Source organism: Leptodactylus fuscus, chromosome 7 (assembly GCF_031893055.1).
Source record: "Leptodactylus fuscus isolate aLepFus1 chromosome 7, aLepFus1.hap2, whole genome shotgun sequence".
Lineage (NCBI taxonomy): Eukaryota > Metazoa > Chordata > Amphibia > Anura > Leptodactylidae > Leptodactylus > Leptodactylus fuscus.
The window spans coordinates 65813922-65832371 of record NC_134271.1 but is presented as its reverse complement, the minus strand read 5'-3'; the positions used below and the strand labels follow the sequence as shown (position 1 = coordinate 65832371).

Below are 18450 nucleotides of genomic sequence, written 5' to 3'. Positions count from 1 at the left end.
GTCCTATATACTTTCTACCCCTTTATAATCCACACCTAGTTTTGTCTTAAAAATAACACAAAACCTGAACATGGAAATCCAGGCTTATGCATATCTAAACCCTCCAAAAGGGACTCAATATAAATGTGATTAAAGCTTACCCACCAGGGTTGGGCACCGAGTCCCTCATTTTTATTGGTGGAATAGAGAGTATTTTAGATTCTGAGTTGAATTATATTTTTAGAAATTACATTATTGTTGTGCCCTGTGTTGCTATTTTGATGAATAAAAAAAACTGCTAATAAGACTGAAAATAAAATAACTACCAAAATTGATACACAGTTGTTCATAAAGACTGTCTCCCTATACTGCACATTACTGCAGTTCTGATACATTTCTAGGATGGATACATAATAATATAATATGCACTGACAGTGATAGCTGTGCTCAGAGGCACTACTCACAGGTCAGTGTCACACAGACCCAGGGGCTTTCTAGATGATCTGAGAGCAAGCTTAGTGGGGACAATACTCAAACCGACCAGGAGAGGGAAGCAGAGAGAAATGAACAATTATGGGTTTCTGCTGCAAGGTGTATTGAGGTGAGGATGTCCTGCTGCTAGAATAAAGGGAACTGGTGCTAGGACCAGTGGAGGAAGAGGAGGGGTAGGGGTCTTGAATGTGTGTGAGGAAGTAGTGTCATCAGCTGCAGCACTAGGAGATGCTTCCTTTACTCCACCTCCTCCTCCAGCCTGCACTCCTCCTCCCATACGGCACACACAGACACAGAAAGGCTCACTTAATGCATGTGCTGGTGCTCCTGAAAATGACAAGTGCTCATCCCCTGTCTAACAAAAGACACAGCTGATGTGGAGCCTCTCTCCTCCTGCACCCCCCTGGCTGCTTGACAAAGAAACACAGTCCCCTTCAACACAATGCACAGCTCTGTCAGGCTGGACTTTCTGCATCATATTTCTGTCATTTGCTTTGGTGAGTACCTATCTCCCTCTCTTTAACCCATTCAGGTGTTGTTTGTGTTATTTATTAACAATGATATACGTGATGAATCAACGCAGCAGACTATTAGATTATGCACAATATTGGGGTGTCTTTTCAATGTAATGATAATAACTTCTATTGTGGTCAAGATCAGTGCGGTGCAGTAGTTTGTATTGCTGTATTTCATCAGCTCAGTCTCTGTACAGTCTGCATTTGCTTCCAGTCCAGCAGTGATAGGGGTTAATACTATGATCTCATCTGCTAAATGTGCCACTCAGGACTTGGGCTGCTCCTGTGGCCCTTCCACTGCTCCAGTCTATCTCTGGGCTTTATTCTCTTGCAAATAGCAGCCAGGCAACAGCTGACAGCAGCCAAGACAAGGCTCTTATAATATTATCACAGGTGGATATCAAATTGGCTGACAGTAGTGTAGTAGGTGTACACACACACACACATATATATATATATATATATATATATATATATATATATATATAGAGAGAGAGAGAGAGAGAGCGTGTATTTATTTATTTGCATTGGAAATTGAGTAAGCAGACTCTGACACATGTCATTTACATTGTCACCACAAAATAATCTACATATATGAAAGCAGGTCTGCAGGTTCAAAAGAAATCCCTAGTGTCAGCCAAGGAAAGAAAACAACTGATAACCACTTTATAATGGCATTAGTAAATAGCTCCACATAGCTTCTCATCCTAGACTTTTGTTAGGCTTCCTGCACCCAACCATAGTGGTTTTTACAGTCCACAAATACAGATCTACAATCCACAAAAAAAACATATCCGTATGTCATCCTCAAACACGGATCCACAAAAAGACTTGATCCCCTACATTTGTATGTGCCGCAACTTGACATGTTTCATAATCGTGGTCCTTGGAAATGGCATGAACACCTAGCCACAAAATAAAAATGCAGTTGTGTGTCTGGGCCCATAGAAATGGACGTGTCCATACACAATTGCAGATTTAAAGGGGCTCTATCATTGGAAAAAGTCATTTTTAACAAAGCACATACTTGCATAGCCTTTAGAAAGGCTAATCCACACATACCTTTTGCATGTAAATCGCCTCAGTGGTTTTTGAATGAGACTGCTTTTATTCATATGCTAATTAAGATAAGATAAGATAAGATAATCCTTTAATAGTCCCACCTTGGGGAAATTTCAGCGTGTTACAGCAGCATAGTAATACAGATACAGGATAATACAGAGTAATATGTTACAGACGTAGACACAGATAAGCTGAGAAGAGAAGATATACTAGGAGTCCATGGCAGCTAAGGAAAAACAGAAGAGAAAGAGGAAGACCTCATGGTCATCCTCATAATCATTAGTTCTCTGTGCGGAGAGCTCTTCGTTTGGTCTGATGTAGATTATACAGCCTGGTCGCGGTTGGAAGGAAGGACCTGCGATAGCGCTCCTTCTCACACTTGGGGTGAAGCAGACGGTCGCTTACAGTGCTGCCAAGTCCCATCAGGGTCCCATACATGGGGTGGGATTTGTTCTCCCGCATGGAGGTCACCACAGACAGTATCCTTCTGTCACCCACCACCTGTACTGGGTCCAGGGGGCTCCCCAGGACAGAGCTGGCCCTCCTGATCAGCCTCTTGGTGCACCCCAAAAGTCTCATCGTGCACCCTCTGTGTTATTCTTTCTTATGAATGTGTACAGCACAGGCTGCTGATAATGATTGCTTCCTGCTTGCAAACACAGATAGGAGAGAGGAGTGCTGCTGGGAATTTCCTGTGCTGGCTGGAAGCTAATTAGCATATGAATAAAAGCAGGGTCATTAAAAAACCACTAAGGCAATTTACATACAAAAGGTAGGTGTGGAATAGCCTTTTTAAAGCTTATGCAAGAATATGCTTAGCTAAAAATGACTTTTCCCAATGACAGAGCCCCTTTAAAAGTATAGTCATGTAGCAGAAGGCCTTGGAATATGTTCACAGAATTTTTTTGCATGAGGATTTTGAGGCAGAATCCATGTCAAAAACCTCTTTCAACTCTCGCATTTTTATTTTTTGTAGAGGTTTTGGGGTGTTTTTTCATTTTTATTTTCTGCCTCTGATTCATTTTAATGGGCTCTGTGAGGTGGCATATATCTCAAGATAAGACCTATCTGCTTGACTCCTTAAGGCTCCGTTCCCATGGAGTAAAGTGCCGCGCATTCAGACACGTATACACGTGTCAGAGTGTGAGCGCTCAAAACAGACCTTCATTCACTTCAATGTGTGCCAGCTCATGAGCGCTACACATTGAAATCAATGGGTTAAAAAGCCTCCCATTGATTTCAATGTGTAGCGCCCGTAAGCCGGCACACATTGAAGTAAATGGGATCTGTTTTGAGCGCTAACACTCTGACACGTGTGTACGTGTCTGAATGTGTGGCGCGTTACTCTGTGGGAAAGGAGCCTTAGGGTCCATTCACACAGAGGAAAATGGTGAGGAATTTGGTGTGGAATTTTCCACACTGAAACAAAAAGGTCTCCCATTGATCTCAATGGGTTCTGCTACCTTTTTCTTTCCCGCTAGTGGAAAATTCCACTAGTGGAAAAAAAAAAGCTAGCAGAACCCTTTGAAATCAATGGGAGGCCTTTTTTTTTTTTTTCAACGTGGAAAATTCCACACCAAATTCCTCACCATTTTCCTCCGTGTGAGTGGACCCTTAAATGAATGGGAGAGTATGAGGCAAAGGCCTCGCAAAGCAGACAGTATCAAAAAAGCACTGCAGAAAAAACCGCTGAGGCAAAGCTTTGTGGTTTTTCTTGTATAGCTTTTCACAGAAAGTCTGCAGAGGTTTCTAGGCTTCAGAGGTTGCTATCTGTCAAAAAGAGTATGCTCTATTTTTTTTCATGGACTATTGGCAACAATCACCAGTGAACATTGGTAGTGTGAAAAGAGCCTTAACTGTTGTCATCCATGATTTTTCAGGTTTTAAGTGAACTTAATGGGAATGTGTCAGGGTGATTTGGGACACTAAACCACCCAAAGGACCTTATGGGCTGGGGGTTTAATGTCCCAAATAGCCACTTTTTTAACTCCATGTGTGTCCGTTTTTAATGTACTCCTGGTGCAGTTCTTCACTGGAGCCAGAGGAGTACATCACAGCTTCAGTATGTGTTGGTTGCTAAGCATAAAGATTTATTTATTTTATAATGTGGGTACGAATGACATTGCTACAGGTCTATATGGAACACTAAACCCTTGGTCCATAAGGACCTGTAGGTGGCTTAGTGTTCCATGTCAACCTAACCAGTTCCCTTAAAGCCAGTGGGGTGATGAAGAAGGTGAGCTGGGGTTGGACTCCAAGGCCTAAAAAATCCTTACAGGTGTAGATTTCAGTTCTGATGCACTGGAGCGCACCTGAATTATTAAGATGCAGGAACATCTTGAGCGAGCCCGGAACTTGAAGGCTGACATACAGAACACCAGTTTTAATAAATTCATCCTATATCTTATGTTGCAACACCCAGACCAGCATTGGTTTTAATAAATAATCCTGAATTATAATAGAACTATATGAATGTAATATGATAGTCTCAATTAGTTTCAATAGTACCATCAGGGCTAACAATGTAGCACCTGCAATAAGGACCCTAAAATAAAGCTGTATTATAGCCATGTGTAACTGGCCTTGGTGAGGGATGAATTTCGTGTGGCTTAATGGATGTAATGGCACAAGGATTGCATCTTGTGATGCAGCCAATGAAATGCACAAGACCTACCTTGAATGGAAACACAACAGGGAGGTATTTATTTAATTGTTGCCAAGTATGTTTGTAGCTGGAGCTACCATCAAGCAGTGCCTCACTGCTGCCCCTCTTGCTCCCAAATTTCAGCAGTATTGTAAAAGATCGTGCTATTGTTATCCATAATCTATGTAAGGTTTTGTAGCTCTGATCCATTTTGGGGTTCTCATTTTAGATAAGAGGCACGGTTGCTGGATATATATATATATATATATATATATATATATATCACATCTATTAAAGACCCTTTAAATTTGTGTCTAGTGTAGAAGGTGTATGTCTAGTGATGTCACTTTAACCACTGATAAACATAGGATCTCTTCATCCTTTTCTATTTTCTACTTTGTGAAAATGTCCTTGCATCCACCATACAGATCAATGTGGTCAGTGTCAGGATTAGTTTCTTCTACTTACACCTGTCAAATGCCATATAAAGTGTGAATAATATAAAGACAGTAGTGTGCATGCTAACCCATTAGGGGCTGCCATAAAAGGAATCTCTTGTGATGTGTTATACTCAGACTTAAAGCGTGTTTCCAGAAACTGAATACATATGGCTTGTTAGGATAGGGCATCAAAATCAGATTAAGGGCTAGTTCACACGTGAACTGCCCGCGCGGGTTTTGACACAGAGAGAGACGCGGCGAGCCGCATCTCTCTCTTGTCAAAACCCGCCGCGACCATCGCTGTCGCGGCTTAACCCCCTGCTGTCGGCTCAAATGAATGAGCCGACATAGGAGGGAGCTGCCGGGGGCGGAAGCCGCACGACTGAGACAGCGTGGCTTCCGCCTGAAGAAAGGACATGTCCTTTCTTTTCTCCGCTAGCAGCAGCTCGCCGCTAGCGGAGAACAGAAGCCCGGCGGTCTCCATAGACCACCATTATAAGGGGAGGTTTTGGACGCGAAATCCGCTGTCAAAAACCTCCCCTTATACTCATGTGTGAACTAGCCCTAAGGGGGAGTCCAACTCAGCACCCCTGCCAATCAGCTGACATGTCACATCTTTAGTGCAAGTGAACAAAAGATGTCACTTGATGCGTGTCACTGCGTGCCACTGCTCTTTCAAACAACTGATCAATAAGGTGCCGAGAGTTGGACCCCGCCTTACTGGTATTGATGGAGAACAAGATAGGCCAACAAGCGGTTACCTCAAAAAATAAAAACCTTAAAGTTCTGGTGCTTTATAGCTGCTTCTACGCTTTCCACAGATGCCTTTCTTATTCTGCATTGCAGCCTCATTTTCATGAATATTCTTATGCAAATGCTGAAAAGTTCTTCATGGTTCTTTCTTCTCATGTCAGGGCTTCGCTCTCTTCTGTAGGTAACCACACCTAACTGCTGCCATGCTTCACTCTGCATTGCTTTAGTGACATCTCCCGAACCTTCCACTCTTTCCCAATGCTCATCATCTGGATCAGCAGGGGTGGGCACAGTATTGATTGTACTGTGCCTGCCTGATATCAAGCTGTACCCGGTAAAGTAGGAGGCTGGCCTCATGTGGCGATAGTGAGACAAAGTGGGACATGTCAAGGAATGGGAGGGTGGAGTATAGCGACGGTTATCTAAAGTGAAGAGCAAAACCCCATCAGGAGAAGAAAAGCACTTTTCATCTAATGTGCATAAGAATAAAACCCAGTTTTTCATGAAAATGGAGCTGCAATGTAAAATAAGAAGGGTATCTTTGGAAAGTGAGGAAGCAGCCTTAGGGCCCCTTCACACAGAGTTTACGCTTCGTGTATTCTGTCTATGCGCTGTGTTTTTCTTACATTTTACAGGTGTAAAAATACTCGCGTTATACGAACCTGCCATTGAACTGAATGGCTAACTACATTTTACACGTGTATTTTTACACGTGTAAAATGACAATACACGGAGCATAAACTCAGTGTGAAGGGGCCCTTACAAAGTACTGTAATTAGTTTGGTACGATTTTCCTGCTGACAGACTTCATTTAAGACTGTTGTCTGTATGCCAGTCTTAAATAAGTCTCTGGATGCTACAATATGGATTATTAAGAGGTCCTGAAAATTTAAAAAATAATTGTCCATTTTTTTTTTTCCTGGCCCTCCTTGGCATTTACCGTATTCAACAAAATTTTGTAACAAGAGGTGAGTGGGGCACAGAGGGAGCAATTGGGGTTCATTTTTGGTGCATCCCAAGTTTTTTAAATGGGTTGTGTAGCAAAGATGCAATTCCCACCTCTCTGTGTTTCAAGATCTGTTTGCCATCAATAAATTGGGTATTATTTATATTGTAAAGTCCAAATACATTGAGCATTTCTGTCTTTGTTGTTTGTGTTAAAACTGCAAAATCGTGAGGGCAACGCAGTGGCTCAGTGATTAGCACTGCAGCCTTGCAGCGCTAGAGTCCTGGGTTTGAATCCTGCCGGGAACAACATCTGCAAGGAGTTAGTATGTTCTCCCCGTGTTTGTGTGGATTTCCTCCCATTCTACAAAGACATACTGATAGGGAAAAAAAATGTACATTGTGATCCCTATAGGGAGCTCACAAGCTACATAAAAAACAAACAAACTACAAAATCATGGAAGCTTGAAAAAACATCTACTGTAGCAAAATGTTGCTTACTGAGCAGAGGAGACACATCAGCATGATGGCAGCTCCAATGATCATGTACCAAAAATACTACAAAAAAAATCTGCTAAAATAAGTAATAGATTTGGCTTTAATAAAACAGACCGCAATATTTTTATTTTTTTGTTACTGATGTTTTCAGTGGCTGTAGCAACTAAATGCTTGGGAGTTCTACATTGTATCATGTGTTTGTGTGACATTGTGTTATCTGTAAATGTATATGTTCCTTTAAGCATAATAAACTATGTTACACAACACATTACATCATGTGTCACAGCAGGACGCTTCTGACAGTGTTATCAAAAGCTGGAACTGGGGTTAGGAGTTGAGTCATAATATTCTGTTTTCATAATGATACTGGGCAGTTTATTTGTTGTAACTGCTTACCTGTATTGGAAGATATTTTCTACATTTGCTGTATTTGTTGCCAACTTTGACTAGTAAACGTCCAAATTTACTTAACGAAGCACTCAATCAAAAAATGGATTCGCTGATTCATAAATCAATTATTTGCAAAAAAGTTGCATCTCTTTTCCTTTAACACTACCCGCAACCCCTTTACCAGAAGAAGTTTTGTGGAGACAGGCCATGGTGTGGTCAGAGCCACCAAATTTAAATTTAAAATTAAACTATGAATGTAAATGATCTTGAAAATCTGTTTCAGCTAAAAGGTGATGTAGATTTCGATTCAGATGCATAGTCCAGTGGAAGGGTCCACCTTATGAAAAAGCATTCACCTCCTTGTAAATGAAGCACACCTTTTGCCAGTGCAGTGGCGAAGACCTGTGTTGAAAAATTTGACTCTGACATAGTGCCTTATGTGTAGACAAGAACTCAGCTTCAGTATTTAGTTTCATATTCTGTTTGAGCTTCCTTTCCAGACAAAAAAATGGGGGAAATTTATTACGTAAAATACAGCAGAAATGTGATGCAATTTGCACCATAAAACTGTCTAAAATGCTGTGCACCACATTTATGAAGTGTCTTAGACACTTTTCTGACTTGGCCAAAAATGGAGCGTGGCCTTATGGGAAAGATTGTAGCTTTGTCTGAAAGGGGCATGGCCTAAGTTGCACCTCAGTGTACCAAAATGCAGCAAGGACTTTTAAGCCAATTAATAGGAGGTATAGACAAGTTTAAGAATATTACAGGTTTATCAAACAGCATTAGACACTTTAATAAATCTACCACGTTTGCCAAGTCTAGTTTTGTAAGAAAACAGGTTTTTCTTTTAACAAGTGAAGTCAAAGATGTTCAAAGAATGACTTTAATCACATCCAAATATAAAAAATGGTTTTTTTTATAAATGAAAAAAATGTGTATATATATATATATATATATATAATATACACACACACATCTTGCAGCAAAGTGGTTTATTTAAGAAAACAGCAATATAGATAATCCTTTGTCAGGCACAAAATTTGAGAAAAAAAAAATAGTCTTACCTGCAGGTAAAATAATGTCAAGCCAAAATCCTGCTTTCTGAGTACTAACTAAAGAAAAAATACTAACTGTGTGTGGCTTACTACCAGCCACAGGAAATTAAGCAAAAAAAACACCATACCATACAAAAGGCTCTGAGTGTCAGGACAGACCCAGTCACTTCCTCTCCTCTCATGCATGTGGGGCCCCATCTTTAGTTAGTATTAGTAAATCTACACAAATGTGTTAGCTGGATTCTTGGCCATATGATACAACTGAGGAAAAGAAGGAAATGCATATCTCCCCCCAAAAAAAAAATTAAAAAAAAAAAAAAAAAAAATACAGCCATTGGCAAGATTTCCTTCATTGCCTCATGTGCTTTTCTAATGGGCCATTAAATAAAAAATTTTTATCAGCATAATACTTTAAAGCTGGGGCACCACTTTGTGAATATGCAGCATTTTAGCCCACCATGGCAAATCGACGCTGCGTCTTACAGGACCTGCAAAGTGGATGGATTCTGGCTAGTCCCATCCTCACATTGCAGAAAAATACCTGGAGCGGAAATGCTTTGATTTAAAAAACCATAGCATTATTGTAAATCATAGCATGTCAACTATACCTAAGGAAACACTTTATGCATCCCTGTACTCAGAAAAGTTATGGGTGTCACCAATATGGTGACTCCAAGATTTGGTGTTTTGTTTTTTTTAAGTTTTTGATTTTTCAAGATTTTATCTTTGTTATAACCCATAAAAATTTGGTATCTCTGGACTCATATCAATCAATTGAATACAGGTTATAATGGCAGCAGAGTGAATGCTGTAGAAATAAAGACTGTGAGAAAGTTGCACAAACTCAGATTTTTCTCCAATTCTACAACACTCTGAATATTTTTTCATCTTCCCAGTATATCATACAGAATCTAAACTGGTACCATTACTTTTAACCCTCATATGGCTCTGTGAATGGAAAGATGGGGTTTTGAAGGTAAAAAAAAGCCTCCCATTGATTTCAATGGGTAGCATGCGTATGTCGGCACCCATTGAAGTCAATGGGATCTATTTTTTTTACGCCGCTCACTGTGAACGAGTTAACGTTCAGAATGAGCGGAGCATAAACTCTGTGTGAAGGCTCCCTAATACTACTTCCCCTGCTGCGTGGACCTATAGGTGCGCTGCAGTTTCATTCCCCAGACTTTGAAGCTGGGCCCAATTGACGTGAAAGTGAACTGAACTGTTGCTATATCATATAATTGAGGTACATGACATTATCGGCACAGTGCCTTTTTACACCAGCTGATTGGTGGAGGTTCCCGGTATTAGATCCCTTTGGTCAAATATTGATGAATGTGTATGAATGAATATGAACAGTACTTTGTAATAGTTTTACACAAGTGTTGGGAATGCTTCAAAGTAAGAATGCTTTAAAAAAAAATAAAACAAGAAAAATCTAAATGAAATCAATATTTGGTGTGACTGCCCTTTTCAGGAGAAGTCAAGGAAGTGATGATATGGGCCCCCACAGATCTCAACATTACCAAGTCTATCTGGGATTACATGAAGACACAGAAGGATCTGAGCAAGACCACATCCACAGAAGATCTGTGGTTACTTCTCCAGAGACATCTCTGCCGAGTTCCTTAAAAAACCGTGTGCAAGTGTAGCTAGAAGAACTGATGCTGTTATTAAGGCAAAGACTGGCCACACCAAATATTAATTTGATATAGATTTTTTTGTTGTTGTTGATTTACTTACTTTTGTTGTTGGAAAAAAATAAAGTGAATAAACACATAAAACTAAATCAAATTGGTTGGCACACAGGGGTGGTGGGCGGGTCTTCAGGTCCAACTGCTGTTGCTGCCCAAGTAGGATAGGTGAGATCATAGCACAGGCAGTGTCAGATCTGGCTGCTTGTGGGCATTAACCACCCTTCCTGTTGACTGAGACGCCATTTTCCTTTGGCATGTCAGCCCTGAGCGTAAGATCCGGGGCTAGCGATCTGTTACTATAACTGGTGGTAGCATATGAAGTCTTGTCTCCTACTTACTTCTGTTATAGGCTGCTCTATGAAGCCTGAAATAGAAGTGCCATCATTTTGCATGCATTTCATTAGTGTTCAGACCCTCTGGCGTTCAAGAGTGTGGTATGGATATTGGTAGCATCAACTGTTACATCATCCAGAACCAGTGTCAGTGATTGATCAGGTAAGCTTGGACCAAAGCACTGGACTGCCAATCATAAAGACTCCAGAAAATCCTGTAAATTTATTGAGGATCCAGCAAACGAATAAAAATCTTTCTTTGCTTTATTTAAATAATCATGATTAAAATGTATATACTCCAAGGAAAAAGATTAAACATGAAACATAGTGGTCAAAAACTGACGTGTTTCGAACTTAACGTTTTTAGTCGTAGTCTGTAGTTATTTCAATGTGCAGACTGGACTTGATGAAGGGCACAAAGTACTCTAAAAAATCTTTGTTGTAATAAATTTATCACCACTTTATCAAACTTCTAGTGTCTTTTATTATTGATTCAGCTGTCCATACTTCCAGTGTTTTGGTCTACCATCTGGATACTCTGGCTGTCATCATGAAGCATGACATCTGTCATAATTGTGAGGGCACTTTCTGCCATTAAAAAGGACCTTTCACCTCATCCAAACTGTGGTGCTCCACTGCTTTTGGCACAATTGGAATTTTTTTCTTTACCCCTTCTGTTCCCAAGCAGTCAATGCTGTTAGTTTTAGTCCCTGACACACTATTTAATCTCTGTACTGTCAGGAGGGTGGTGTCAGGTAGGAGCAGTCAAAGGGTGTGATTTTGAGCTCAGACACTGGCTGCCTCTGATTGGATTCCTGAATTGCGCCTCTTTGCCTAACACTGCCCTTATGACATTATAGAGCTTAAAGGGGTATTCCCATGAACATAATCATATCTACACTTGTAGATAGTGAAAAGTTAAACATTTTTACAAATATAAGTAGTTAAAAACTCTGCAAAGTTTTTAAGATTTTCTCCAGCTATCTTAGTGGTGATAGTCTGTTGTCTAGATCGGTTGCCAATGGGTATGACCAGAAATGCAGAAACTTTATATGGTCTGCGACTTGTCAGGAACCCAGCTATGATTTTCTTATTGTAGCTCCATTATCAGACAGGGACACTACATGTATCAGAAGATATCCCATTCACAATAAGGATATCAGAGCTATTTTTATATATCCTTCGTAAGGTCCTGCATTCATGGTCGTATCTACTCACAACTGATCAAGACAACAACTTTTGGCCACAAGATAAGAGAAAATCCTTAAAACTCTACAAAATGTTTATTTATATTTGAAAAAATGGTTAACTTTTAATTTACAAATATAAAAATGGTTATTTTTGTGGGAACCCCTTTAAATAGCACATCAGGCAACGAAACTAACTGCGCTTGTTGCTCTGGAACAGTGAGGGCTAAACAGAAAATTCCAGTTGCGCTGGAATCACTGGAGCGGCACCTAATAGCAGATGCTAAAAGTTGAATTGGTAAAAGTTCCTCTTTAAGGGACATTTTAACTATCCCTATGGGATTGACATTATGGAGCATTCTAGGTGTCAATGTTCACGAATCTTGGGAGTGTACCTGAAAATGTTTTTAATAAGTTGCAACATGAACTACAGATTTACTGGGTTTTACATATTTTGTAGCTGCTTGTAAATCACTTCTATTCCATGTCTTGAGTTGCTAGGAAATAACCTCTCAGATGAATTCTGCAGTCCACAGTCGATTCCCTTTCATCTTCATTGAACTCTGCTCAAAGCTTGTGCTCACTGGGACCTGATTACCGAAGCGAGCCAACCTCTGTGAATGCAGTTTGCATCATAATTTTATTTCTTTATTTTTTTAAATTATATTTATTGTGGTTTTACAATCCTTATTAAAATAAACTACAAACATATCAAATTCCCCAGTAAGAGGAGCACTTTAGAGCACACATGGTTAGCAGAGTCAACCACTGTAGTCCAAATTTATAGGATTGAAAGTTCCATTTTGCTGGTCTACATTACAGAAAATAAGGAATAACTAAACAACACAAAGTAATAGCAGTCTATGAGATGCAGTATTCTCTGCATGTAGAAGATATTGGCAGGTCCCACCACCACTCCATGAAAATCAGCAACACAGAGGACTTACACAGGGATCCCCTAGAGGTTCCCTTTCTAGGTACAAAGTTGTCTGTCTTACGTTCTTTCATATCTTGGATTGTCTTTTGTCTGGGACGTGAATTCAAATCTTACTACAGCTCCTGAGATACTACTGGACTTCTACTTGGTCTTTACGTATCTGCTCCCGGACTACTACCTCAGCCCCCTGTCGGCTATCGGAGTGCTGTCTCCAGCCTTACTCGACTACTGGACTCCTGCTCCCGTATCACTAGTATTGTGACAGTATTCAACTCATCTGCATCCTCTGGACACAGAGTCCGGCCCCTCTACTTTTTCCTTTCATTTTCATTGCTGCTGGGTGCTGTAGAAAAGTAGATATGGCAGCACTGTCATGGTGCTGGACTTCTGAGTGAGCCAGATAGAAAAACTCTGCAAGGAGTGTTTTTTTTTTTTTTTTTTTTATCTGGATCAAACAAATCAATTGCTAAAGCTGATGTGCCTGCACTAGAACTGATAACATAGAAAATTGTGGGGTTCATTCTAGTATCAGTTTCCTTCCAGCTTCTGAGGACCATGCTGGCAAGAAACTGATCCCTGCAAAGTATATATGTGAACACGCCTTTAAAGTTGCAGCTTCCTTAGTGTCATGTAGCACCCCCAAAGCTCAGTTCATACACTCTGAACTCAAAACAACTTCCACCCAGATACCCTTAAATACCCGGATTTCTAATTCCTAGAATTACTATAATCTTAAAGGAACACATATTTGAGATTAAATTCCAAAACCTAAAATATTCTACATAAATCATATATTCTACATTAGACAAATCATACTACATGTCCCCTTGCTTACTCACATCTGGCTCACATAGCTGATTGGTTCTAGTCCAAGGCAAGAGCCAGGCAGCAGGCTACTGTTAGGACCCAGAACAGTAACATTCAGAGAGAGAGAAAAGGGAAAGGCAGCAAGTTACTATTGAGAGAACAACCCCTCCCCCGAAAAAAAAACAAAAAAACCAAAACTGACATTTTATTAATTTGTGAATGAAGAAATCTGTATGATGGGCTGGAATTTTTATTTTTCTTACTGGTGTACAATACTGGATTTCTGGATACTGTGAATAAAGTTGACTTTGTCTGAGGTTCTGATAATTTATGCACATTTCCATGTTCTAAAGACTATAAGTCCTATGGATCTAAGTGTCTGCCATATACCACTGTGCTTCTTTGTGGTTGTCAGGAGAGGACAGTTGTATTGGTACTTAGAAAATCCCAGTGCATTTACAGAATGGTTATGCTCTTTAGCTTTGTCCATGGAGAACATGGGTCTTTTGCTGTAGCAGTCCCACCTTTCCTCAACTGCTCTGTTTGTAGCAGAGGCCAGAATCCGATTCAGCCATTTCTGTAATCCGTTTTTATCATTTTTATTACATTTGATTAGTTTTCACTGTCAAAATGCTTGTCTAAATGTGTTATAAATAGTGAATTCTCCCAGGCAAATTAGGTCACAGAATGTCCCATTTTTATTTTATATACAGTGCAAGTTTTTTTTATATAACAAGCAAAAGAGGCAAACATTGAGCTAGTTGGCTGGCTGTCTCAGTTTTGATGATCCTTAAGGCTAAATATTATCTTTGGACACTAAATGACACGTGGCCTCCAAAGTTGCTTGACTGTCATGCCCTCAGGGTAGATTTGTACATACCGGTGCTGCAGAAATCCACACTATGCCTACACTGCAAAAAACAATGTATTTTCTCTTCATGAAAAGAATTGTATTGCTCTGGGTTAATGGTGAAATGAAAGGCTTTAGTCTTATTAATGCAAAGAGTCACAAAGTGGGATGGAAGGGGGTGATTTATTAAGACTGCCATTTTGTATGCAAGAGGTATTGGCCTCTTAATAATTCTGGCACACTGCAGATGGCCCACTGTGTCAGGAATGAAAACTTCTCTGGCGTGTGTTATAGTAAATTTGATGGGCTGAGGCATCCCCACCCCAGCAGCTTTCATAAAAAGTGATGAATAGTGTAGAGAAAGAGAGGTTCTGTACCTTTGACCCCCCAAAAAATGGCAGAGTGCCAAAAGGCTGAGCGCAAATCAGTAAATTTCTCCCTCATTGCAGTAGCATTAACAACTGTAGCATTTGTGCAATAGGATCAGTGGCGTACATGGGAGCCCATAACAAAGATAAAAAATAAGCCTTTTTAGGTTGCAGCTTGGCACCATTACACCCCTAAACATCTTGATATAGTACTGACCTTTTTTAAGGATTCTAGCACAATAGCTACCTAAAGGAGAGAGAAACTGGATTGTCTCCAATGAGAAATGGTAATCTGCGAGAGATCCATAACCCTATCTAATGTCACTGTACGTTAAGAATGCATACCTGTGCATGTTGTCACCAAGACAAAACCAGCTGAGAATGGATTATAGACTTGTAGGCAATACATGTGCTGTCATATGTGCTGTCACCCCTTTTCCCCTGTCACCAAAAATGCCTCTTTTTTATACAGCATGTGTAGATGCACACTTCATTTTTTTTTTCTTTGAGTCTGTGGATTCTGCTTTAAAGGGGTTGTCCCACGTCGCATACTTACCAGTCTTCGTTTCTGTGAATTCTTCTGTCTTCCGGCTTTTTTCTCGTCATTGGTGGGCGCGGTCACATATGCAAAGCCAAGCGGCGAGATGCCGCCGGCCCTGCGTGCGCCCTCATAGACCAGTCTAGTCTTCACAGTGCAAATACAGACCCGACAGGAGGGAGGGAGGGGGGGGGGGGGTAGTTTACCCTTTGGAAGAAGGGGCCGCCAATACAGGGTTAGGCGCCGGCACAAGTGAAGCCAGCAACATCTCTAGGCTTCTGCCCTGCATGAAGCAAGTAGCGGCAGAAGCGATGCTGCTATTCCGGGGCGGAGGAGCGGAATAACAGCATCGCTTCTGCCGCTGCTGGCTTCATGCAGGGCAGAAGCATAGCGATGTTGCTGGCTTCACCTGTGCCGGCGTCCAACTGTCCCCGGCATCCGCCTCTCTATTACAGTGGATGCTGGGGAGTGTTAGACGCCGACACAAGTGAAGCCAGCAACATCTCTAGGCTTCTGCCCTGCATGAAGCCAGCAGCGGCAGAAGCGATGCTGTTATTCCGCTCCTCCGCCCCGGAATAGCAGCATCGCTTCTGCCGCTACTTGCTTCATGCAGGGCAGAAGCCTAGAGATGTTGCTGGCTTCACTTGTGCCGGCGCCTAACCCTGTATTGGCGGCCCCTTCTCCCAAAGGGTAAACTACCCCCCCCCCCCCTCCCTCCAGGCTCGCTCCCGTGCACTTAGCCCCTCCTCCCTCCCCCTGAGAGCAGCAGATACATCACTTGACTCAGGAGCAGCTAGGTCAGGGCTGTGGCCACAAAAAAATGAATAAAGTGATATAGTGGCCAAACAAAGCAGTTTTGCTGAAGCAATGTATTTAGGAAAAGTCTTACATTCACATTAACAAGCATTATAGATAGGATCCTTGTGACGGGACAACCCCTTTAAGGATCCAAACCACACAATCCATACAACATAATCCATAATAAGTTTATATACATAAAAACTTATTTGCAGATGACAGTATGATTAACATTCGCCTACCAATTTCTGACCACACCCTTCTTACCTTTGGTATCAAAGACTCTTGTCCTTTGTGAAATATACGAACCTACCGCACATACAGGAATCTACAGACTATAAGCACACAGCACCTTTCAGACCCCCTACAGTCATCACTGTCTCACATCTCTTTTCTCTCCTTTCCTGAACTGGCCACCAAACACTACTTTGAGATTCCCAAAACCGCCCTAGATAATGTAGTACCCTTGACTATCCGAAAATGCCAACACAGACTCCTGCAACCTTAGCACACTTCTCAAACATGGTTTCTTTAGTAGTGCTCAAGATCTGCTGAATGTTACAACTCCTCTTGCTAAAATTTTTAACCTCTTTCTCTCATCTGGAATGTTTCCTTCCTCCTTCAAACATGCTGTCATAACCCACTACTGGAAAAACCCTCCCTCGAGCCATCCTGTTCTGATTCTGTCTCCAACTTCCCCTTCATTTCTAAATTCCTGATACGCTTGGTCTATTCCCGCCCAACCTGCTATCTCTCTGCTAACTTTCTTTTGGATCCCTTACAATCGGGTTTTCTAGCTCTAAACTATTCACTACTTATTCTACTGAATCTCTCAGCAGTATTTGACACTGTAGACAGGGTCGGACTGGCCCGCCGGAGCACCGGGGAATCCCCCGATGGGACCCAAATTAAAGTTTTCATTTTAACAATGCAGATGCATTGGTCGGGGCCCGATCGGGATGGCCAGGGGCCCCCAACCGGGTACCTGGACAATGCATCTGTCTCCACACACAGGGGCCCCTATTAGCTGATGCTGAAGCTGTATAGCATGTGCAGCTTCAGCCTCAGCTAACGGCCTCTCCCTTCACTTACCTGCAGCTGCTATGCTGCTCTCCTGTGAGGTCTCGTCCCTGCTATCCGCACGCACTTCCTCTCTCCCCCCTCCCCCTCCTCCTCACACTGAATGCTCTTACATCGCAGCGTGTGGGGAAGACAGGAGTCGTCTGCTGAGTTTGCTACTGCTGGAATAGGTGAGTAAATTCTTTTTGTAAAATCTGTATGTTTAATATGTATATATGTGGGTACTATTCCGTTATCGGGCCAGCAGCAGCGCATTTCAGCACCAGCTTTCGGGACAGCAGTTCAGTTCAGCAGCGGGAATTACAATGACATCCGAGGACTGCTGGCCCGATGCTTGTGCCCAGTAGCCAGTACATCAATGACCCCCCCTCCATCTCCTCCTCCTTCCAGTGCTGCCCCCCAGCTCTCCTTACATCTACCCCGTACCCTCTCCCCGCCACATGACTAAGCCGATGCTGGCCCGATGATAGAGGCCGTGCTTGTGTGTAGTAGGCAGTACATCGATCGATGCCCTCATCCTCCTCTTCCTTCCAGTGCTGCCCCCCAGCTCTTCTTACATCTGCCCCGTACCCTCTCCCTGTAATAGGCCTCACCGTAAATCTTGAGCAATGAATGCTACTAGATAGCCGCCGGACGCTGCAGAAAGTTTGTCCCTCCGGCTCGCTGTAGCTCACCGTTCCTATAGTCGGCGTGTTTCTTGTCAGGGCCTGGATTGAGCCCCGGTGTCTTTCCTTTCGGTCTCGGTACTAGCGCTGAGGTGAGGCCTAGTCGTGTGGCGGGGAGAGGGTACGGGGAAGATGTAAGGAGAGCTGGGGGGCAGCACTGGCAGGAGGAGAAGGATGGGGGAGGGGGGTCATCGATGTACTGGTTACTGGGCACAAGCATCGGGCCAGCAGTCCTCGGATGTCATTGTAATTCCCGCTGCTGAACTGCTGTCCCGAAAGCTGCTGCTGAACTGCGCTGCTGCTGGCCCGATAACGGAATAGTACCTATATGTGTACATTTGTGTAAAGTATGTGTCCTGTATACTGTGTGAGTACTATATGTTTGTATACAGGTATGCGTGAGTATATACAGTAT

The 18450-nt window shown here is 42.0% G+C and overlaps 1 protein-coding gene across 2 annotated transcripts in view; it reads left to right on the top strand.

Annotated features, from left to right (window-relative positions):
- Window positions 1–549: 549 nt before the first annotated feature.
- LRP3 (LDL receptor related protein 3) overlaps window positions 550–18450 on the top strand; it is a 56658-nt gene continuing 38757 nt past the window's right edge. For both annotated transcript variants that reach the window (XM_075282031.1, XM_075282030.1), the window contains exon 1: window positions 550–968. In XM_075282031.1, coding sequence (XP_075138132.1) covers window positions 914–968 — 55 coding nt within the window. In that variant the 5' untranslated portion in view covers window positions 550–913. The remainder of the gene's footprint in view (window positions 969–18450) is intronic.